General features: G+C 44.6%; 1 protein-coding gene across 7 annotated transcripts in view; it reads right to left on the bottom strand.

The window, feature by feature from the left end:
- MGLL (monoglyceride lipase) overlaps positions 1–23,355 on the bottom strand; it is a 109,107-nt gene that overhangs the window by 8,264 nt on the left and 77,488 nt on the right. For 6 of the 7 annotated variants that reach the window (XM_052775924.1, XM_052775925.1, XM_052775927.1 and 3 more), the window contains 3 exons: positions 10,315–10,451; positions 8,678–8,788; positions 2,689–2,778 (listed from right to left, as the gene is read on the bottom strand). In XM_052775924.1, the coding sequence (XP_052631884.1) occupies positions 2,689–2,778; positions 8,678–8,788; positions 10,315–10,451 (338 nt within the window). The remainder of the gene's footprint in view (positions 1–2,688; positions 2,779–8,677; positions 8,789–10,314; positions 10,452–23,355) is intronic. The other variant, XM_052775930.1, reaches the window with a different exon arrangement.

Below are 23,355 nucleotides of genomic sequence, written 5' to 3'. Positions count from 1 at the left end.
ATTCCTCCCTGGAATAACAGGACTGGGTTTTTAAGGTTGCTTCTTGCTCTCTTTTGTGTCTCTTGCATTTGATATAGCAAGCAGATCAAACAAACATCTCCATACCATCCTGTGTTTCAGTCCCCACACCCTGAGGACAGCCTGCTGGGAACACAAACTCATCAGGAAATCCTTGGATGATATCCCAAACATATTTCTAGAGAATAGAAGGTTGGTCTGGCAGGAGAATGTGTTTAACATATAAATAATGGATGTTTCCAGCACATTGTGTGCTTTGAAGCTGCGGGTCTTGAGTCCAAAAAGAAGGTGGAGTGTGTGTTAGAGGCAGCCAGAGGACTGAGATGCTATGTTGTCTTCAGTAAGTGCCTGGAGCCTCAAATCCTGGTGTTCGAAGATGGTCAGGAAAGCGCTTTACACTGCAATCCACAGCTGCTGTGTCAGCTGTGTGTTCACTCGCAGGTGTGCAGGCAGCACAGCAAGGAGGGGTTTGTTGTCTCATTTTGAAGACTACTCCATTATAAGCAGACTCTAATGAAGCAGACCTACATTTTTATCCACTGCAAAATGCTCTTTCCCTTGTTCCATGGAAAGGGAAAGGGCAGAGGAAAAACAACGCTCAAAGGAAGCAGTGGTTGCTGTGGTGATTCCTAACATCATCCCAACATGGAAATGCCCAGCCAATATTGTGCATCAAATTAAGAGAGGTCAGTGACACTTTTCTAAATGCATTATTATTCAGGATGTCCCAACACCATCACTTTTCTCCTGTAAAGATATTTAGTGCAGCACCAGCATCTTCCAGCAGAAGATCCAGCTGTCGGAGCTTTATTTAAAACTGCTACCCTTAAGGACCTGCTGCAGCACAGAGTTCAAGTGCCACGTAACAAATCAGTGCAGAAGCAGGCAAAGACCCACATGTCCCAGCCACACTCACTCTTCAGGTAGGGGTAACACTCTCAAATTCCTCTCCTCCTCCAGAGCACTGATTGCTTTTATCCTCTAAATACAAATGCAGAAGTGAAAACTTTCCTCTGTGTGATTTTAGTGAATCGATTGTCTAATTTAAACCTTTCCTCTGAATTACACGCAACAAGTTATGGCAGCTGAATGTAATTAAGAACAGGTTTCTATAGCTTGACTGGAATCAGCCTTCTTCCCAAGTATATATTGTGTGCAGCCTCATATGGTACTTAAGAAAATATGTCATACGGTGCACCAGTGGATGCACATGAATTCACTCCATGCTAGTCCTGACAGTTTCCTAGGATCTACTCTGTCTTCCTTTTCTCAGCTCCTTGAATCTTTCCGCCTTCAACCCACTGAAATGTTATGCTCTGTTCACAGATAAGTGAAATGAAAGTCGTTTGACCAGAAAGCTCTTTTGGCAGAGCCAAGAAACAACCCTGAAAGCCTTGAGGCTATTCTGGGAGACTCTTTGCTTTCCAGTTTACTGAATGTGTGAGTCAAAGAGGTGTGATATGCCAAGGCTGAATGCATTGCACTCACACAGCCGCTGACATCGTCTTTGCTCCTGATTCTTTCAGCTTCAATTCTAACGCCAGTCGAGCTGCTTCCCCAGAGGAAGGCGTTTTATTGACTTCTACTTAAGATATGAACCACTGTATGAACAGCAGGAAAAATTACAGCACCTGTCAGTGAGATGCGAGCTGACGTGGGAGCACAGGAACAACCGACCGCTACACCAGTGAAACTCTCCTGCTTTTGAGACACCCTTGGGTGCCATTTTCTATCATTCAAGTTGATTTCTGAAACGCACCACGTTCCGGGTCCAGCCAAAGCACCTTCATTCACTTACAGTTTGTGTCTCCCTCCTTTCACTCCACCCACAACAGCGAGAAGGAAAAACCCTTGTTACGTGTTGTTGCAGCAGTTATTGCAAGGACATCTGGTTTTGCCAGTGATGGCACGAATAGGCTGCAGTCATTATTACCAGGAGTGGGTATGAATGGGAGAAAAGTCCCAAGCTATGATGATACTACAAAAACTTCACCCTGGAACAGTTCCATGCACAGGCGCGGTGGTGGAGCTGGAACCTGGTTGTTACAATGGCTGCTTAAATTGCAGCTCATTTAAGTATTATTCTTGGGTGCAGCAAGAATACATCGTTTGGAAAGGCTGTAGCAGAGCCAGCGTGTGATCCAGGAGACCTTGTAGCAAGGTCTTTGGGGCAAGCATGCTCTTCTCCTCTGTTTGAATGCATTTGGCACAACGTGATCCTGGTTTGTAAGCAGGAAAACAAATCTCCAGGACTGTAGGGTTTTGCATAGTTTCACTGCAAAGAGCAGGGTTAGAAAAGTGGACTTCAGCAATGTGTTTGCAACCTGTATGAGTTGGGTTTTGCCGCTGTAATGAGTGGTGGTGCGGCAGAGACAGACATGGTTCCCATGTGCTTTCCACCACAACCGTAGCACAGGCCTCGGTTATGTCTTATACCCAGAGCGGCTGCGGGTGCAAGGCACACTGAAGGGAAGAACAGCTGATTTCCCACAGTTTTCTGCTATGTGCAGTCGGTTCCACTGACTTCAGAGATGTTTCACCTTTTTACACCAGCATAGATCTGGCCCTCAAGATTTAGCAAAATGTTTGTGGGTTTTTTTAAAGAGAAACAGCAGGACTGGGACAAGATACTGACTATGCAGTGACTTTAAATAGCATTAAGGTTCTCACCTCCTTCTTGTTCCGGGAAATTGCATTTGGATCTATCGATCCCAGTGACAGGTTTGGGAGAACAAAGTTGAGCACTTTCGCTGCAAAAACCTGTGGGAGAGGAAAGCAAGCAGTTACAGAGCTAGTTAGAGCAAGAGAGATAACATAGAGGGCCAAATCCTGAGCTGATGGGAATCAGCATGGAAGTTAAATAGTTGAGAAATGTCAGCTGACACTGGAGAAAGATCTGTCCGATATTTAAAATATTTCCCTTAAAGAGAAAGTGTTTAAACTGCTCCTGGGATCAGGGAGTGGGTGTGCTAGTCTGAAATGCCATCAGCTGTCCGTCCACATGCAACATCACAACTTCATTGTACTTTGTCTTTCTCTCATTGTCAAGTTAATTTCTAAAAAGGCCTCACTTAAGCACTTTAATAAGAAAAAGCCATTTCCAGCCCTCGGAAGGGCTGGGTTTTGTTGTTTTACTGCCCTTTCCTTGCTGCCACAGCTCTGATTTCAGGCTGCAGTGCATAAGTGATGTTCGGTGCAATCTGCAGTAGTTGCCTAGGCTGCACTCTGTTTGATAAGCATATTCTCCAGGGAACATGTAAATAAACAACAGCAAAATGGGCATGCATTGGCTAAGGAAATCCATTGCTCACTTGTCTCCTGTCTCTGTTTCTGCTGATATGTAATCACTTCTGAAGCACTCCCTGACATTTCAGATCACAGATGATACATGACAGAGTAATTATGATATTAGAGGAATAACACAAGGTTGAAGTCAAAGTCATCCAGGAATAAAAAGCAGTAAAGACTCACAGCAGATTTGGGAACACGTGTGTACCTTGGGATGGATATGACTAGGAACCAGTGTCACTGTCTACCCGTATATTGAGCCCCTCACTGGCTATGACATTGTCAGCAAAACTAATTTATACTGGGGTCTCAGGAGTTAGACTAGTAAAATAACATATCTACACCAATGCAAGTATGAACTTATGATGCAAACAAGCAGGAATGGGGTTTTCTTTGTTTTGTGTTAACTCCAGGCAGTGATGATTTGAGGAATGCACCTCCATGAATCCTAGGCAAGGTTATGACTCGTTGCTCCTCTCCAACCGCTCACGATGACCCAGGTATATGCCAAGTAACTTTAGACACCCAGCTGAGGTATTTAACTTAGAAGAAGTATAATTGTCCTAGGCTTTCTTTAGAGTATGGGGAGTGAGAGAAACACCCCCCAGAATATCTCTAACATCCCAATAACAGTCTGGAAGTGCCTGTCTCCAAAGATAATCACGACAACCTCAGGCTGCCCTAACATTGGAGCCTGAGTTAAGAGCTAGGGTGAGTTCTTATGCCTAATGATTGCTTATTCAAGAGGAAATACCTTGGCATGAGAGGTTAGCTGATGCTCTCTCAACATCTGTTTAGAGTATTGGCCACAGGATCAATATGTTGGTATTAAGGCCACAGATATTTAGGTCCAAGATGACACATAAAAGAGTAAAAGATGGTATGTTTTTTGGAAGATGGGTGCTTTGCTTACTTTTAAATTTGGCTGAAGAAGGAAGCTAGTTGACGTACTCTCAAATTCCGGAAGAAGCCATGAGTTTGATGGGGATTCTGCTCTGTGTCTGCTTGCTACGTGTGTGAATATTTATATTCTCAAGGATCTGCAATAGGGATTTTGCAGAAGGAGCATAAATTTGAATCTTCCTCTCATATGAGCAACAATACACCAGCCTAACGATGTGCTGAAGGCAGGGAAGGTGTGACAAGGAAAGAAGAGCTACATATATGCTCTTTCTCAGGCTCTTCCTTGTTGGAGACAGGCTAGACAGGCTTTTGTCAGATTTGGTATGGCCATGTTTCTGTTTGAATGATATATGCTTATTATCCCAACCCCACAGCCTACTGATGACCTTGCCTCCGTGACATGCTTTGGAAATGTTCTTGAAATTTTTGTGCCTATCTGGAATTTTGCCAAACTGAGTCACAAGCTGACTGCTAAACTGCCTCAGAGATAGGGCTGGCTTCTGACCACAAGTATAGCAGCATGTACCATCCTGGGTTGATGATATCAGTGGAGTCATTTCTGGTGTTCAGCTGTACAAGAGAAGCACCAGGCCCTGTACATAGACACGTCAGATGTACTTACACACACATATATATACTCCCTGTGTGCACAAAAACTCTTATTTATGCACAGACAGAACAAACCTTGGTCTATAGGACTGATTGGGAAAGGACTCTGCCACCATCCTTCAAAGGGTCTTCGGATCTGCAGGAAATGCTCCATTCCCTCCAACATGTAATACACCCTCAAAATTCGGATGTAATTTTGATGATTCCTGGAGGTAAAGTCATGGCCAGAAAAATCAAGTTTTATGTTATAATAAAAAATTCAGGAGGTTCCCCTGGGCCTTCACTGATTTTAAAAGCACTGTGATACAGTTTGTGACGTGCCAGACTTTAATTAAAAGCCGCGTTTTTGAAATGCTGGCTATATCTGATACATGAAGAGTTTATCTCCCTGTTGGTTCAAAGTGGCAGTGTCGGCTCTTGAGAGACTAGCTCCCAAATGCTCAACAACAGGTAATGCAATGATGGGGCTATTGCTGGTTGGGCTGAGGATGACACTCCAGAGCAGTGGTGATTAGGGCTGCTGAAGGCCACCGCAGGTGTGCAAAATACTAACAGGGTTCAAATCCAGCCCTTCCCTGTCTATGAAAAAGATCTCAGAATAAGATTGAAATAGATGAACATTGCCTCTTGACTGGAAGTGTAACTTAAAGCTGATTTCATAGTTTTTTGCATATGCATATGCATGTAACTATATGGATGCTTCGCAGTGTACATACTTTTCTTCTGAATGGAGCAATCCCTGTTCCTTCCACACCTCGATGTGCTTATATCTCTCTCCCATGATCTCTGCTTGCCAAACTGCTTGTGTGAATGCCCTTTAGTTCACTTCAGCTACAAATGAGCTGGATTTACAAAAATGTGATGTTTGAACTGGTTAAGCTAGCCAGGCTCATTTGACTGAGCTGAAAAGTCTCTGGAAGAGACACTGTAATGAGCTACAGAGATCAGGTTGAAAGCAACTGAACAGTGTTATCAGGGAGATATGATATCAAGGATATGATATGATAAATATTAGATACAGTGTCTCCATATCTGGATACCAAACCAATTCATATATGTTTGTCTGAACCTGATGACTAGCATCTCTGCTAAACTGGACAGACCAGAGCAAAGCCAAAATAAGAGGTTTTAATATAGTACTTTCTTCCAGTTTGACTATATCTTTAGAAACAGTCCTCTGCACTGTTACTGGGTACAGATTCAGGCTGAATGACTGGGAGACCCTCAGGTAGTCGAACAACATGACGTCCAGGCGGGTTGGTAAGCAATAGATCAGCAAAGTGGAAATGGCGAAATGGAAAACACAAAAAGTAGAGAGAGAGAATATTGTGTACTGAGTCCTTAAGGAATAGGCTGAGGGTTAGTACCAGATTAATCACTAGGGAATATTTCCTAAGGGTTTGTCCTGCCCACCTGATTTCAAAGCATTCAGTACCAGAAATGTAGTGGGAGATACTCTTTTACCCTTACTCTGCTCTTTGCCAGAGTGTGTGACTCCCGTCCCTTTGAAATTTTGAAGATTCAGAGCTTAATTTTGTCCAGATTAGTTGAGAAGAAAAGGGTGAGGGCAGCAAGATCCCTCTCTCTCCACTGGATTTGCAATGGGATACTTCTATCAGGACACAAGATTCATAGGGCCTTGATGAAATTGTGTTTCTGCAAAGACCAGAATTTGATTTTCCTGCACGTAGTCTGCAAACATGCTGCATTTCTGCTGCTGCCAGGGCTGGTTCGGCAGCGAGGGAAGGTATTTCTAAGACAGACTGAAGGACCCAGTGTGTAATCTGGCCCACTGTTATTGTTGCCTTGAGCCCTCATTTGTTTAGGCGAAGGTAAATTCTTGCTCAGCTGGAAACTTCCCCAGCAAAAGGATGAATGCAATGGTCGTTGGGAAATGGCCCAGGGCCGAGAAGTCGTACCAGTTCCAAGGGAAAACCAAAGCCTTTGTGCCTCAGAGGCACAAACACCAATGAAATGTTTTTTGCCTCTCAGAGGAAAAAAAGCACACAAGTGTTTTCAGCTCAGCTTTATGGGAAAACGTGGCTTATGCAGGAATACTCTGCCTGTTTTCACTCCTTCCTCTTGCAAATACCTTTTCAGCTCCAGGACTGATTTCAACTAAACTTGACAGGGCAGAGATATTTCAGGAATAATTAATTTTTTATCAGTTTTGAGATGCAACAATAGATTTGAAAGAGAAAGAAACTCACTGTGCACTTGTATTACTGCATGCGAGAGTCTCTCTAAGAAAGACACCATATAAACACTTCCAAAATACTTCAGGTAGAGATTAGGATTTCCTACACTGAAATAAAGCAACAATCTGGTACAGACCTGCAAGAAACAAGACTACAGTAATACTAGTTCCTACAGAACTGGTGAGTCCTTATTTCAGAAAGGGTTCAGTATCTAGCAAAAGGTATAGCTCTAGAAGAAGGAAAATCTTTCCACATTTTCCTTGTCTCGACTAGAAAAAGAAGGCTAACAGTGTCTCTCAGATTCAGACCCCTTTTTTTTTTCTTAATATTTATTCTTTTTCCCTTTCCAAACTAAGAAAAACCAGGGCACCAGTGCTCACAGGACCCTTATGCTGAGTCAGGTATAGCCTCACCTGTGAAGAATCAGCTACCAGCCTCCTAAAAGCATGCTTTGGTGCTCGACTCCTATTTAAGTAAGTTTTCCTGGACTGGACAAGTTCAGGATTCACTTCCCCTCTGAAAAGTCGGTGGGACTGTGGGGGCGGGCACTTAGAAGGAAAATACTGACTGGCATGCAGGTGGTGCAGATCTCAGCAGGGTTTTGCATTTTAAGGCTAGAGGTCTTAACGCATTTCCTTCAGTGGAAGAGTGAGGTGATTAAAAAGCACCCTTTGGTGCTTGTAATGATTTGTGAGGTCAGTAGATGGCTTTGGCTACAGCAGAAGGTGTGACAGGATTACACGGAAAGCTGTGGCAATCTGTTTCCTTTCTCTCAGAAGAAAAAAAAGCAGGAGAAATAGCTTAGAAGTAGATTAAAACAAGAAGCTAGCCCTAGGAGAAGAGTCTAGGGAGAAAGGATAAAGGACTAAGTCCTGTGGGAATAAGATGGTCTGTCCTTCCTGCTGGCTTAGCTGGTTCTTCCCTTTGCTTCCAGCTTCTTTTAGGATTGTTGTTTATTCTTTTAAAAACCCGGAAAGGAGGGGAGAGCTGAGGGTCAGTTGCCTTGCAGAGCCTCCCTGGGGAAGGGCAAACTGGGCAGTGCAAATTTGGATCAGAAATAGCCCTGGAAGGGAGATGTGAATGGGAGCGGGGTAAAGCCTAAACGCAAACCGAAGGAGATGGAGATGGTCTGGACAAGCACCAGCTATGGTACCAAGCCAAATGGGAAGTTGCTGGGGCAGTGATGCTTTAGCTGGAAGCCTCCTTTGGGACTCATGAAGGATTCCTGGGGCTCAAGAGCTCCAGTTTGGTTTAGAAATTGGTCATCCCCCAAATGCCAAAAATAACCCTGGCCTGACTTAGCCAGTAGCCTGTGTTGCAACTATACCGAACTCTATGAGTCAGGAAGAAATCCATAGGAGATGAAGGGAAAGGCCACGATCCTGTGGGCTGCCACAGGGTGTGGTGAAGAAAGCAGTCTGCTACCACCTCCCGAGGTAGCATTGTTATTCGACTCTCATTTAAGTAAGTTTTTCTGGACGAGTTCAGGATTCACTTCTCTGAAAAGTAAGTGGGACTGCGGGGGAGGCACTTAGAAGTATTGACTGGCATCCAGGTGGCACAGATCTCAGCGGGGTTTTGCATTTTCAGGCTAGAAGTCTTAATGCATTTCCTTCAGCGGAAGAGCGAGGTGACTAGGTGCAACGCAGGTTTGCTCTTACCTTGATGGGAGTGGCGACTTCTGGGCTGGCTACCACTAAAGGAGAGATTAACAGCATGCCTGAAAACTCACTGGGTCTCTCACTAGCTGTCAGAATGGAGATGGCTCCCCCCTGCAATGCAAAATAACAGCCCACAGCTTAATACAGGTGTCAGTATCTCATTTGTATAGTAATCCTGTTACTGGGAGGGGTTTAGTCCAAATAAGCAAATTATTTCTGCCCCAGTAAGAGCACAGTGTGGTCAGCAAGGAAGGCTGGAGGAGTAGGGGCACTAGAAGCGTCTGGTTTTTGTGGGGGACAAGGGACCTGGTTTCTGTTCTCATGCTATAAACCCTCACGTCATACTGAACTCAACTCTCTGCGCAATGTCTGTCAGCTCCCTAGGATGCCTTGTGTCCTCCTCAGTTAAAAGGACTAAGAAAATGTCTGAAGTGGTAGTTCAGGTGGGACTTGAAAATAAGTTGAGGCTCTATCAGCATGACAGACCGGTGCTGCATCGGGAAGACACCATGAAGCCAGGCTCACTCCGTGCTTGTGGCACTGGTACCCTGGGCAACAGCAGTGCTACCATCCAGCATGCGAAGAACTTCACTAATTACTGGAAGTTAAATAGCCTCCTCTTCCGAGTCCCCAGCCCCTCCAGCCCTGCAGTGCTGTGCCCAGGGCCTGACAGCGAACACCCAGCCCGTGGTTTAGAGCTGAATGCCAGCCAGGCTGAGCCCTCCTGCGTGAGGACGGGGGCTGATGGCGTGAGGGGTGGGGGACCGAAGGGATCTGGCTGGCTTGCTCGGGAAAGTTTGCAGAGGATTAGTTGCCAAGGGAAATACTTGGTGACCTTCCACGCTGCAGCCGGAGAACCACGGGCTTGTTAAATGGAGTAGCAGCGAGAAGCATCTCAAAGACCTCACTGGGAAATTAGCTCCTTGTTACAGCGGCTTTGGAGCGCAGCAAGCACTTCAGAGCATGCCATGCCTTCTTATGCGAGAACACTTGTTTATCGGTGCATGGGCTGAATCCCAAAGTACTTATTCATTTTCCTCTCCTCCAGGAAGGCAGGGAGAGCAGATCAATGACATCAGTGGGAATATTGCTAGCTTGAATAAAGGGATTTGGCCCGTGCTGTCAGAATCAGACTTCAGATCTGTTCACCAAATCAGTGCCTTTGTTTTTGCAGCCCTAATCCCTGGTACATTTTCCTGTTAGGTTGTTTAACAGAATGAGGCTACAGGGTATTTTAGTGCTTCATCCCCTAGCCGCTCAAAAAGCTTTGGAGGGCTTCACCTCCTGGTTGCTGGTTAAAATGAAAGGAGAAGCCCAATGTGGCAGGGAGGTGGTGGGACTCACCCTGTTCCTGGTGTGAATGAAGGCTCCTATTAAAAAACAGGCCCATTGTTGCAAATGGCACTAATTAGGGCCATGATTCGGGTAGAAAAGTTAAGGACTGACTATACTCAAGACAGATCTCATGGGGTAAGGCATGCAGGCAAATCAGTCAGTGAATGAAGCGGAAAGGAAGGTTGCTTGTAGTTTTGTTTTTCCTGCTGTGGGCTTAGTTATTTCCTGCAATCCACAAGAGTACCACTGTGCTATGGCACGTGTCCTGGGTGCTGCCGGGAGGAGTAGGGGATGGTGCTTACCATGGAGTGCCCCAGAATGAGAATAGGCAGCTCGGGGTGTTCTTTCTTCATGAGATCAATGTGCTGCAAGCTGTCCCTGATGAAGACGTGGAAATCTGAGACAACCATACGATCACCCTCGCTCTGCCCATGGCCAACTGTAGGGGAAAAGGAGAGCATGCATCTAAGTCATTTGCAGCAGTGGTTGCAATCGAGAAAGGCTTTGGCAGAAACATTCCTGTTGGACTGTTACTGTCCTAACTTGACCTTCTCCTGCAGTCATCTCTCAACAGAAAGAGTGCTGCAGAAATATAAAGCAAGTTGTACAGAGCTGTTTAAAAAGTGCCAGACTGTTCATGATCTGATTTTTAAAAAAATCTTCTATTCCCCTGTTTTTCTATCTGCTCTTCAAAACTAAGAGTAACTATCTAATCTCTTGCAGCCTTCAACATCAGGGTGAGGAGAGCAGAGGGGCTGTCTTGCTTTGCTGTAGAGATGGTGGGTCACTGCATCCTGGGAAATGGGGTTTTGCCCCAGGAATCATAGCCGCTGGGGTCCGATGGCTCACTGTACAGCAATAACTGCTGTGTAGACTCTTGGCAAGAAACGGAAAAATTCTGAAGACTACATAGGCTTGCTATAAACTTAATGGGCCATGGACAAAGCCTTTTCCATGTGTGTGAGCTTTGCAGAGTCCTGCCTTTTCTCACTGATACCCTGGAGCACTAGGTGGGCTGGAAACCTTCCCTGCTATGAGGTGAAGCGCTCTCCGCAGAGGAGGCCAAGTGACAGCGGTTGCAACAGCCCGCAATGGGAAAGTATCAAGTAGCGTGCTCCTCCTAAACAAGTGTTAATGCAAACTGTGCTGCACCTGGACGCTGTTAGCTCATTCTCTATCTGAGAATTATCTTGTCTGATCAAAGGGAAGGGAAAGACTAAAACGGGAGATGGTGAGTTGCTATGGGAACAGCGGCATCCCTGGCAGAGGTGGAGCCAGCACCGCCACAAACACAGTCCCAGGCAATTTGGAGCTTGCAAAGCCTGGGGAAGCAGTTTGCATGCTTATCTGACCACACATACATGTTATTATCTCCACACATACATGTTGCTATCTATCACAAATAGGATTCTTCCTTAAGAACAGTCTCCTTGTTTGTTTCTGTTCCATGCAGGTCGTTAAGGAAAACTGTGAAGGGGAAAACACATCCCATCCATATGGGATAGGGTATAGGGAGTCTCAAACAACATCTCCCTCCTGCTGTGTGTCTGCCTAGGCCTTCCCCAGTGGGCACTTAGGCATACTTAAAGGCACAAAGGGGCAATGACTTATCAAAGGATGTGAAGTGCCTGATAATTGTTTTCATGCTGGATGGTACCCCCTCTAGTGATCAGCAAAGAAAAGCATTGCCTACCTAGCCGAAAAGGTAACGGCTTTTCAGTTAGATCTGCTAGTAATAGTCATACCAGAAGAAATCAGTACGTCTAAACTTAATTTTCTTGTAAGCCATCCAAAAAAATCAGCTTGCAAATTAGGCAGAACTTCTAATAAAAGCTGGACTAAACACACTCCATCTAAGAAAAACTGAACCCCAAACTTGTTCTTTTTTGTTCTGCCACATGCCCTCCAGAGCTAGGTCTCTTGGCAGTGAACACTGCAATCAGCCATGCTGTCTGCCAGATAAACCCATAGATGTCATGCTGGTCAATTATAAATATCATATTACCGGTTCTGCTTTCCATGCACACACTCCAATTCCTGCCAAAATATGATATAGCAAGCATCTTCCGTGGATCAGTGACCAGAAACAAATCGAAGAGCCAATTAAAATACAAGTTGCAATCATCTACAGAAGTGAAGCCATGTGTGTGGTTACTGGATCTGTAAACTTTAAACTGATTTTTATTACAGATGGAAAGCAAGCTTTTCCCGACTTTTATACATGCCCAGTCCACTCACTTTGTGGACCTCAAATGCATTATCTGCCTATTATTTAAACTTCAAATTTAGCAGGTTAATATGAGTTGAATAGTCCAGAGAGAGGAACATTTTCTCTTAGCAGAGCTCTGCACTTCCACTTGTTTTTTCTCCGGTGCTGCTTGCGCTTGCTTCTAGTATCTCTTTCTCTACAGTGTCCATGTAAGACAGCTGAGCAAGCTGAAATAGCAAACCCCTGTGGCCCAGGTCTATATATGGGCCATGACTCCCTGCTGTGGAGCTGTGAGGCTTTGCTCTATTTTTGGAGGAGACAGAGGCAGGTCTGGAAACCCTCTTTGGTCCTCAGTGGGGAGAAAATCCCCTGGTCCTACCACATACCAATGATACTGCTCGTAACAGTCAGTTATGATTGTGGTAGCCAAGAAATACCTGTGCAATAGCTGTGACAAGCATCTCATTGGATTTCTGCAGGGTTGGGGTTTTTTACTAATAACTTAATGAACCCACCTTTTGACCCTGCTTTTAACTACTAAACTACTGTTCCCCACTTAGATGGCACAGAGCAATGCTTGAGGAGCAGTTTGTCTGCATGTATGGTAAAGGAAGGCCATGCAAGTCTTTGCTTTGATACTATCCCTGCCCCTTGCACAAGGTTAGCTGGATGGCGTTGCTAGGTTGTGTTCTTTTATTTTACTATTTTTCTCTCTTCCCCTTCAAGAAACCAAATTTACTTCACCAGAGAATGAGTTTATTGCAAGTTCGAATCTCCCAGCTGAGAAAGCTTCAAGGTGAGGAACTAAGACCTCTTCTATTAGAAGAGAAAGATGTGCACAACCAAACATCAACACAGTCAAGAACATTGACATGTTTTTCTCTGATCTTTTGCCTTTAGAGCCATTAAGAATGAAAGGTCAAGTTCATCCTTGATGTAAAGCTATTTGCTTTGGGTTTTGCTTGGAATGAATCTGAGGTAGTGCTTGCACAGTGCCAGTGGCAAGACAGTGGGTGCAAGAGGAGGGGAACTGCCTGCACCCAGAAACTGGAACTAATCAGAGGCTGGTCCACACCCAAGTGACACAACACCCAAAGGAGACAACAGAGAATTGTCATGAGAATCACGGCTCCATGAGTTCCTCATCACAACACTCCCCCTGGGGCCCCTGGTTTCAACAGGGCAATGTGAGGTTATAACCATGAGATGCTCATCTGTAAAGAGCTGTGATTGCCAGTGCACATCCGCATGACACACTTGGTTTTCAAAAAATGTCAAATAGGTTTCATATCTATCTGGCTTCACATCCTGCTTGCGTGGGTCACTGCTAGCATCATGTACGTGCAGCGGCTCAGTGATCGACCATTTCAGGTTGCGTGTACTGAGATAATTGTGGGCACCCTTTCCTAGATGCAAGCCTTTAAAAATGAGAATCCAAACCACATCTTTTCAAATGGCAAATCTAGAATTAGGAGGTCTAAGCCTCCATGTCCAACCAAACACACCACTGCAAAATAACATACGTTGCTCAAAAAAAGTCTAAATAGAGGCTGCAATGATCTGGCCCAATATATAATAGCTATTAAGTTCTGCCCTCTGTATCTTCTGCATGAGCTTGCTCAGACTGCATCTCTGCCACTGTAGAGACAAGAACAGGAACTCATGATCAGTCAACCCTGTTGGAAAGCATGACTTCAGAGCATGATTTCATCTATGATTATAGATCCTCCAAAGCTACACACCTCTCTGGATGAAAGAATACTGACTGGCTGTGCAGGAAGACAAAGCCGAGGGTTCAGCGATGAAGTATTTGAGGGTGTGAGGTCTCCAGGGAGTGCGTTATCACCATGTAGGTGTCACTCTACCTGCATAATGGATCCTGTGGCCCTGCAAATGCATACTTCTACAAGTCCCTCCATTCATCAGATCCCATATTCTCTTGTGCTGTGGGGTCTGCTTTTGAAAACGACTCCAAAGCAGCCAGACTTTTCAGCTGACACTGGCTCACATGCCTCAAAAATTGTTACATCCTGGTCAGATTGGAGATATGCTGGAAAAAATGTAAATAAAAAGCACAGTGCAACTCGACACTCCCTTCCCTTCAGTAAAGACCAAATGGGAACTGCCTGAAGAAACAAGCACCCCAGCTCTGGGCTTGCTGGGCAGATTCATTCAGACGAGGGGAGCTGTGCTGGGTCTCCACCGGCACGATGCTTTTTTGCTGGGGCTGTGGGGCCACATCATAGCTGAAGAAATCCATCCTTAAATACACTAAATAAGACCAACAGAGCATTAGGCAAAGAGGAGAGCCTGGCAGTGCCTGTCTCTGCACAACGAAGGGTGCATTAGCACCCAGCCCTCTGAGGCGCTGCGGGGATGGAAGACCACAGCAGCACACCTTGTCCCCCCCTCAGATATTTGCACAATTTCTGTTCTAAACACCAACTTTTATATAGGCCACACACTGTACATATTTCTTTCTCTTTACTAGTGCCAAACCCTCCTGGCAAAGGCACAGCCCGACCCTGCATGCTCAGGTGTGGACTGACTCACTCCTCAGAGCTTCAGCGGGAGCGTTTTGCTGCAGAAGATGAGGTGACAGGGGAAATGCAGGGTCAAATGTTGACTTCAGCTATGCTGCTGTAAATTAACCGTTTTCAGTGCTGTTCCTTAAAGCTTACAGTCATGGGAGAGCAGAAGTTATGGGCTATGTTGTTTTTTCAGCCTTTGCTCCCTATTTATTATGGAAAAGCCATAAAACAGAGAGAGAGGACATGAGAAATCTGCCTGGGGAGCAGTAATTCTCCAGGCAGAATCTGGATCTTGACTTTTCACATATTTTCGTGTTTCCAACTTTGGGGGAAAGGGGATGGTTTGGATCCATTTTTATTGTAGTGAGGACACCATCACAGGCATCTGTGGGGTGAAATGCTCTCCCTAACCACCTGATGGTAGAAACAATCAGGAGGAATGCAGGGCTTGACTCCTGCCTTGGGATCCATCACACTGTGTGTTTGTTTTCCTCTCTAGGTATGTAACTCCAAGATTTTGAAGAGGGAGAACCAGGAACAGGGAGAGTTAGGAGAAGATCAGGCACTCCAGGCTTACTACTCCCTCAGCATAAGTAAGTTTTGAATTGCAATGGCACTAACACAGGAGACCCAGGAGTTTTCAGAAGTAGTTAAAGGTGAGAACTACCACCACTGTGAAGTCAATGATTCACCCGCCACATCCGAGGAGCCGCTCCTGTACCGCAGCATCACACATTGAAAGGACACTTCTTAATTATGTCAGAGGGGGCCATCAGCAAGGCTCAGTGCCATAGCGTCTGATTTAATAAGCTGGAGCATGGGTGCGATTCAATTCCCAAAGGAGCTGTTGGAGGCCAGAAAAGGTGATTTTACTGCTTCAGCGCTGGCTCTGCGGTAGCAGCAGGCAGCAAGCAGCACATTACAGTGCAGACAGCGGTGTGCGAAGGAAGGATTTTTGTTAGAGCCCACAGCCAAGCTCAGGCTGAAGACCCTCTTCTTTCACTGCCTCCTTCATCAATAAGCTTATCAAAGTCTGACAAGTCCATTTGAAGCAAATGCCTAAATGCCTCTTAGGCAATAGGAGGTATTTACATTAGTATTATGTGTTTATTAGCTTTCTGAAAGATTTGTTTTATTCCTGAAGGCCTCTGCCTCTGTTTTCTGCCCCAAATGGGAGATGGGATGGGCTCCTCATTGGACACTGCAGCACATGGGAAGGTGAGCCTATTTCACCCTTTTTTGCTCTCACCACCCCTAGCAGGTGATGCTGCTGGAGAGAGACATGAAAATAGGATGTCCTCCCTGCTGCTAAACTGTCTGGGCTAGGAAAAAAAAAAAACATAATTAAAAGATCTCATAGATGCTTTCATTCTGCAGGTGGCCCACACGGAAGAGCAATGCCAGGTCTTGAGCCCGCAGGAAGGAGATGTCAGTGACAGAAATTTGGATGGCTTTTCTGGTGCGCAAAGTGCAAATGTGCCAACCTAATCCCTCTCCCGCGATCTTCCTGAGCTTGTGGCAGCTTGCTCAGGTGGGGACCTCGCTGTGGTGGTCCACAACCTACCCTGCAATCTCACTGCTATGGGAAGGGACCACTTCACTAGCTCATTTTAATATCTAAACCCCATAGACTGGGATATATCAGCCCTTATCCATCTCTGTTTTCCTCTCTGCCTTATATGAAATACATTCAGACTTGGAGGTAAAACTAAAGCACAAGATGAAGCAGATGATACAGTTTTCAGGAGTGTTTCAGTTTTGGAAGTCAGTGCAGCAGTTAATTAAGTGGTGTCAGAAGGCATTTTGGCTGATGCCTCTATTTATGAGACCTATTGAAACTCATCCGAGCAAGAACTGCTTTTTTTTTGCACTTGTACAGCACCTAGCACCACAGGGCGTCATCACAGACCTTGGTCCAACGTACTGCAAGATCTAAAAGTAATAATTAACTCTAATCCCAGACTGTAAGGCAGCACAGTTTTGCAGAGGAGGAGATGGGAGAAAGCACATAGATGGAGAATGTGGGTGAGACAATACACAAGACGACACTAATAATGGGTTTACATAGCAAATGGTGTGTGAAGCCTTGATTTTCTGCTTGGGTGTTTTTTCAAGGTTTAATGAAAAATATTAATGAACTAGTAAACACTTCAAATTGTCATAACAGTTCACTACTGAAAAAACTATACTTGTTTTGTAATGAATCAAGTACACATCCTTTTCATCAAGTGAGCAAAGCTCATTAATTAAACATACTGGATTTCAAAGCTCTCAATGTTTAATTATTTGTTTAACAAGCAGTACATCTAATCCACCATTCAGACACACAAACAACTAAAACAACAGGAAGAAGCTTCAAAGCAGGAGAATCAACATCTGGAAAAGTCAACGGAGTGTGCCTGTATTGTCAGTAACATGTAAAGCAAATGTTCCACTCCCAGAACAAATACAGACAGGAACCACCTCCGAGTTCATCCTGCAGATTCCTACTCAACAAAGCAGCTTCCTTGCCCTGAGAACAGACTTATCACAGCAAGGGAGCCTGTTCTGGTTTTATTTCCCCTATCTTTTTCCATTCCACAACCAAATCAAGTCTGATGCACAGAGGGCATTCAGTAGTGTCTGCTCTCCATATGTATGTACTCTTCATTTTGCATGCAGGTGGAGAGCAAAGGCAGCACAGAGACACCTGAGCTGGGAGAAGCAGGGTACGCTGTCCTAGGATTTGCCATGCTACCTTGACTCCGATCAAGTTGCCACCTAGGTCAGCTGCTGTGCTGCAGTGTATTTCGTAGCTAAACCTTGGAGGTGAGCTTTTCAATGTCTGTCTGACCGAGCCTTAGCTGTGCACCATCTCTCTCATCCTCTCTGACAGCTCTGGTTTCCACAAGAAGAAAAGCGGTGCTTAGGCTGGAAGGGAGCGGTGGAGTGCTCCAGCTAAGCCCGTGATCTGGACCACCAGCAGACAGGACCACGGGGCACAGTGCAGAGAAAGCCTGCTCTGCAGTATTGACAACCTTTACACTGTGACGTTTGATACAAGCCTATGGTCTCGGGCTTTTCTAGGAGGACTACTTCCACATCAGATGTGAAGCATTAGGAACTAAAAGGAGAGGGTTCCCTCTCACCACTGCTTCCATCTTTATGTTCCTCAAGGATCTGAAATACAGCTCAACACATGCTTATCCTTAGTAACTTTTGACCGCTCTTCTCTGTCTGGGTAGTCCTCAGCATCCCTTCTTTCACATCACCTGTACAGATACAGTGAGTACAGTGGGTTTTCCATGACAACAGGCACATTATAAAACCATTAGATATGGTACCCAACAGAAGTCTCTCTCGACCCTTGGCGTTTTATGTATGGAGCATGTAACTAAAAATTACAGATGGGTTCTGCCTCTCTCTTACCAAAAGGAAGTCTTGTCCCGAATGCAGAAATCCATCAGCTTCCCTCTTCCTTCTCAAGGTTAGGAAAATCATTTTTCTTTCAGCATTTGCTGGATAGTTTTTATTCACTTGCCTCACACAAAGAGTGCAGCAAACTGAAAGCCTTCTCCTCCCACATCAGAGACACATTTGCGGAGCTGAGATATTTTTAGAATAGTGCACACACAGAGTTATATTGTTTGTTGTCTTGGTTAGGAAAAAAAAGAAACAGGCAATTTTCTATACTAAATTATTTGTGCCTTATTGCTGGGGACCAGAGAACTAGTCGTCTTGCTGAAGCCTTTTAAAATCTTTTCTGTACTCCACAGATGACAAACAAAATGACCTGGTACACATCAGAGCAGTCGTTAATTCTGTCCGACAAGGCAAACTGTTTCTGTCAATGTTAAGAGCCAATTCATCCCTAATGGATACAAGCATGAATCTTTTGGCTTTAGAAGACTTGGCCATTTCTTACGCTGTTGCTGAATTTGGCTCTGAACTGCAGTTCCTTAAAAGTCTTCCTGGAACATCAAGTTGCTCATGAAAACATGTTGAAAAAACCCATCTGAGTGTTTGTGTTGCAAAATAATGAGCTCTTCATAGGCTGCATTTACAAACAGGAGTCACTGTGGCCAGACTAGAAATCTAAGTGTCTCCAGGGACGTCGTGTAAAGGAAGGGGGCAAGACAGTATGAAAGCCTGCACATACCATAGTCACATCCGATGCTGCCTGGAGTAAGGTCGCTTTGTCATTCCTATCACAAAATCAGGATGCTGCTGTGGCATGGCTGGTGGAAGCTAAGGCCCATGAAAGAGGAATATGGAGCCCAGTTCCTTTTCCACAAAGCTCATACACAACAGTATTCCACTTTCTTCCTCAGCCCCTCCTGCGATGCCACCTCCCAAGCCAGCTCTCAAGAATATTAAAGCAAAAGACAGCTGCAAGGAATGCCCTTCTCTACCAGGTTACTGGGATCAATGATTTGAAAATGCTGCACAAAGCCAGCGTAGGTGGTTGAGCAACTGTTGAGGTCTTCTGCAGAAGAGTTTCTTTTGGTGATGGGTGAAATGATTCCTGTCCCATCTCTTTTCCCATGGGATGAAAATCACAATATAAATGTAAGATATATAATCAGTGAGGCACAACTTAAGGTTCCTCTAAGGAGTCTTATAATCCGGCACTATGTGATTTTACTTGAGGCCCTATAATAAGTTTTAACTGTTACTCTTGCAGTGTTGCACTGACATTTTGCCCTCTTTCATGAGGAGCAGATAATTTCCTGAAGTATTGTTGAGGTGACTTTATTTAGCATCAGAGTTGGTCTACAAAGACTTATTCTAGCATGACATAGAACCAGTATCAGTGCTCAGATACTGCAGAAAAAATTGCATGGACTTTGCTGGAGTTAATTCAGGGTCTCACTAGTTCACTTGACCTATATGCTGCTGATCTTTTAAGAACAGAGAGGGGCCTCTTTTCTGCTCTCCACATATGACTTAAGATACCACTAATGGTAGCTAGAGTTTCACACTCGCTGGAAGAGGAGAGCAGCCAAGGACAACCTCCCTGCTATTTTAATTAGCTTTAAAAACATATATATAATTTTATTCTCTTGTTTTAGTATCAGAAAATAAAAAAAAAAGGTGCAAACTTTATTTTTTCCCAGATGAAAACAAGGATGAAAGTCCACTTGCACTAACTTTCTGATCCAAGTTCCAGCTCTAAAACAGCTGGGGCACCAATTCAAAATGTCAGGGTTTTCAATGAAAAAGCCAGCACTGGAGTGGAACTGCACACTCTCCTTCCCCTTCCCTGCCCATTTACTCCAAAGCACGGCTGGCATGTGGGTTGGCTCTCCAACACGCACATGCTATTAGGTCCTAAATGACAGCTTGTTTAACTAGAAAACATTTCCATTTTTTCCTTAACAAAGGCCATTCATTTCTTGCTCTTCTATTTGCTTAAAGACAGTTTCATTTGCCCTGCCTGAGAGTTTGCACAACCCGCCTGATTGTTCCCCTCCAAATAGCGCTGCAAGTTAATGACCCACCTCTTGATCTCTGAGCAGGGAGCCTTGCCCAGCTCACTGCAACATCATCAAGCAAGCTAGTTACACTGCAAAATCCATATGTGTGCCTTGAACATTTTTATGCTTGAGAAAACAATTGAATCAATTCAACTCAAGGAAGACAGTCCTAATTCTTCCCTGCTAACAGTAGATTAGGCATCAAGAAGAAAAGAAGATGAAAGCTGGATCATGTAAGAACTCCCTCCATGCTGTTGACGAATGTCTTGGGGGACAGGCACAACTTCCTTTCAAGCTATCTTCAAAAGGTTCCCCTCCATGCAGACCACCCCTTGGGAACCCACATCAATAACAAAAAAAAAAGAATTTAAAAGACCCATTTTTCACCCAGTTTATTTACATGTTAAAATAAACACAAGTTCCCATATAGAGCAAGGGCTCCCAGTGGGTTCTGTTTAGTCTGTGAGATTCTTGGCGCCGGAGTACAGCATTTCTCTATTCCAAAGCAATCTTGGCACAGAGTTTTTTTGGTTATATAATTTTTTCACCAACCAGAAAATGAATAATAATAATGCTTCTAAAAAGTGGGAATTCTGTTCTAAGACACCGGCAAGGTGTTTTACCAATTAATCTGCCAAAAGGTCATTAGCAAACCAGAGCTCCCAAACTCCTGCATTCAGGGTCAGTTCTCCCCATGGGTTGCACTTCCAGTTCTCAGTCAACATGTCCAAAGGGAGCCTTCCCACAGAGTTAAAGAGATTTTCATGTTTTGCTTCGCTCCTTCGGATTGCCACATAGCAGTACCACCCTCATTAGACTGGATTTGTCCCCGTTCCTGACAAGGCACGAAGGAAATACCACTCTTCCAGAGCTGATAGCTTTTTATACCCACTTTGCACAACCTCAATGGGTGAGCAGCAGGTGGATTATTTGAAATAAGGGTAGGCTTTTTTTGTTTTGTTTTGTTTTTAACAAGGTACATCCCCACAGAGCTATAGCTCACTCAAACCCTACCAGACCTGACCGGGAGCAACACGATTAAGAAAAAACCTTCTGATTAAGCAGGTCTGGCAGGGAGCATTCCTGGGTGGGACAACCCTGCCCAGTGTGCCAGAGCAGAGTCCCACGGCTGCCAGTTGGCTGGCTCATGGCTGGGTGGTATTTACATGGTGCACAGGGAAAGTCACGGGGAAAGTAGCATGGCAGAAAATAGCTCAGCTAAATTCGTCTTGCAGCAAAGCTGTTGTCCTTTCTCGGTAGAGATTGATTTCAGTGTTATTGTTTCAGCTGCTTTTTAGCACTTGATACCCTTTTCTCTGCAACTCTCCTCCATGCAACTCTGAAATCCTCGCTACATACATATTTACCAACCAAGCCAGGATCAAAGAAGAGGCAAGTATTGCTTTCTCTGCTCTATTATTCATTTCAAACTGTGGCTGGTTGACAGTAGACAATGAATACTAGCTGGCAGGTCTGCACTTCAGTAAACAACGTACAGGTAAAAATGTTGAGCTGTTGAAGGTTACAGACCTGTATGTTGCTTTTGGGCTATGCAAGCTACTTTGCCATCAGTCAGCAAGAGCATATTTGCAGCTTGGAGAAAGCTCTCCTCAAAATCTGGGCAGGACAGGTGCAAGGTTCATGAGAAGGCATGGGACTGTAATCAAAATAACAGGTCCTATCAGGCAGTCTCAGTTCAGCAATGCCCCCAGCCTCCTCTCCCTTCCACCCCTTGGCCAAACTGAGCATGAACTTGGCACCACTACGGATCAGACTGCCCGCTCCTTTACATTAGACAAACTGCCAGGGTCTACCAGCACACTTTGTCTTTGATAAATTCAGAACCAGAAAAGAAGTGCAGTGTGGAGAACATCAATTTTCAGGGATCTGGGTTGAGAGCTTTAGTCTTTGTACCATCTACAATTCAGCACTTTTTTTATTTATTTTTGAAGCTAAATAAGGATTCTCAAATTGGAGAGTACTGCCAAGCCCTGAATAAATCCCAGCATTAGAGATGCTGTGGGTATAACAGCTTTCCCCATGAACTGAATCTGCAGACGGTATCTTCAGAGAAATTAACCCCTGAGTGCCACAGGACAGGCTCTGTGGCATTAGTTTTAATGCCCTAGGAAATCTCACCTTGTGGTTAAAGCAGGTTATTCCCATTCATGGGGCAATACTGATGGAGGGTGGAGTAAAGCACAGGCTTAGCTGGTACAGAATAACTTTTCTGCATTGTTTGTGAAGTGGTCAAGTTTCCAGATGCAAACCCAAATACAAATTCGGTCAAAGGACATGTAACTACCAAACCAGTCAATGGGCATGTTTGTTTTCCATCCACAACCTCATTCCTTAGCAGTTCCAAAAGCAAACGCTTAGCATTTGGACATAAGAAAATGCTGTACAGTTGCATTTTAACCTTTCTTATTTTTCTGCCTCATCTCTTTAAATATTGGTGAGATATTTTATTCTAAGCTGCTCTCTTTACTCACTGGCTGAATCTTCCTCTCAGCCTGGGAAGAGCCATTCACAGTTAACAGGTTTGCATTCTTGGAGCTCAGGGCTTTTCATGTGCAAGCTCTCTGGAAGTGGGTTGGTATTGCATTCGAATTTTGCCATGAGTAACTTAAGATATAGTGAGGTGAAGTGTTTTTCCTGAGATCCACGATGAACCTGTGACAGAGCCGAGTGGGGGTTTCCAAACACCTTCTTGCATAGTCTACTACTGCAATACAGAATGAGCCACATCCTGATCTGAATCATACGATTAATGGGAAGGACCAAGCGAAAGCACTTTTCTAGTTCAGGTCACTATAAAATTTGGCCACAGCCGGCACAGACCAAGATAAACGATCATCTGAGGACTGGCTGTTGCTTACAGAAATGTGTTGACGAGTTCTCATATGATGTCTTGGTGCATTATGAAACTGAAACACCTCCACTGCAACTGGCTCCCTGACTGTCAGAATGCATAGCAGACTTCAAAATGGGCTCCACACACACCTTCAGGTAAGACTTCTTCCAGATAGCCTTAGGTTTTGTGAGATCTTTTGCAATCTTCATTTTGTTATTATAAAGAAGGAAGATGCTCAAGGCTGAAAGGAATGTTACTGTGATGCTGGAAAATCTCATCTGGGTTGGAGAGTG

Source organism: Harpia harpyja, chromosome Z (genome assembly GCF_026419915.1).
Source record: "Harpia harpyja isolate bHarHar1 chromosome Z, bHarHar1 primary haplotype, whole genome shotgun sequence".
Lineage (NCBI taxonomy): Eukaryota > Metazoa > Chordata > Aves > Accipitriformes > Accipitridae > Harpia > Harpia harpyja.
The sequence above is the reverse complement of the archived record's forward strand: the minus strand, read 5'-3'. Positions and strand labels throughout refer to the sequence as shown.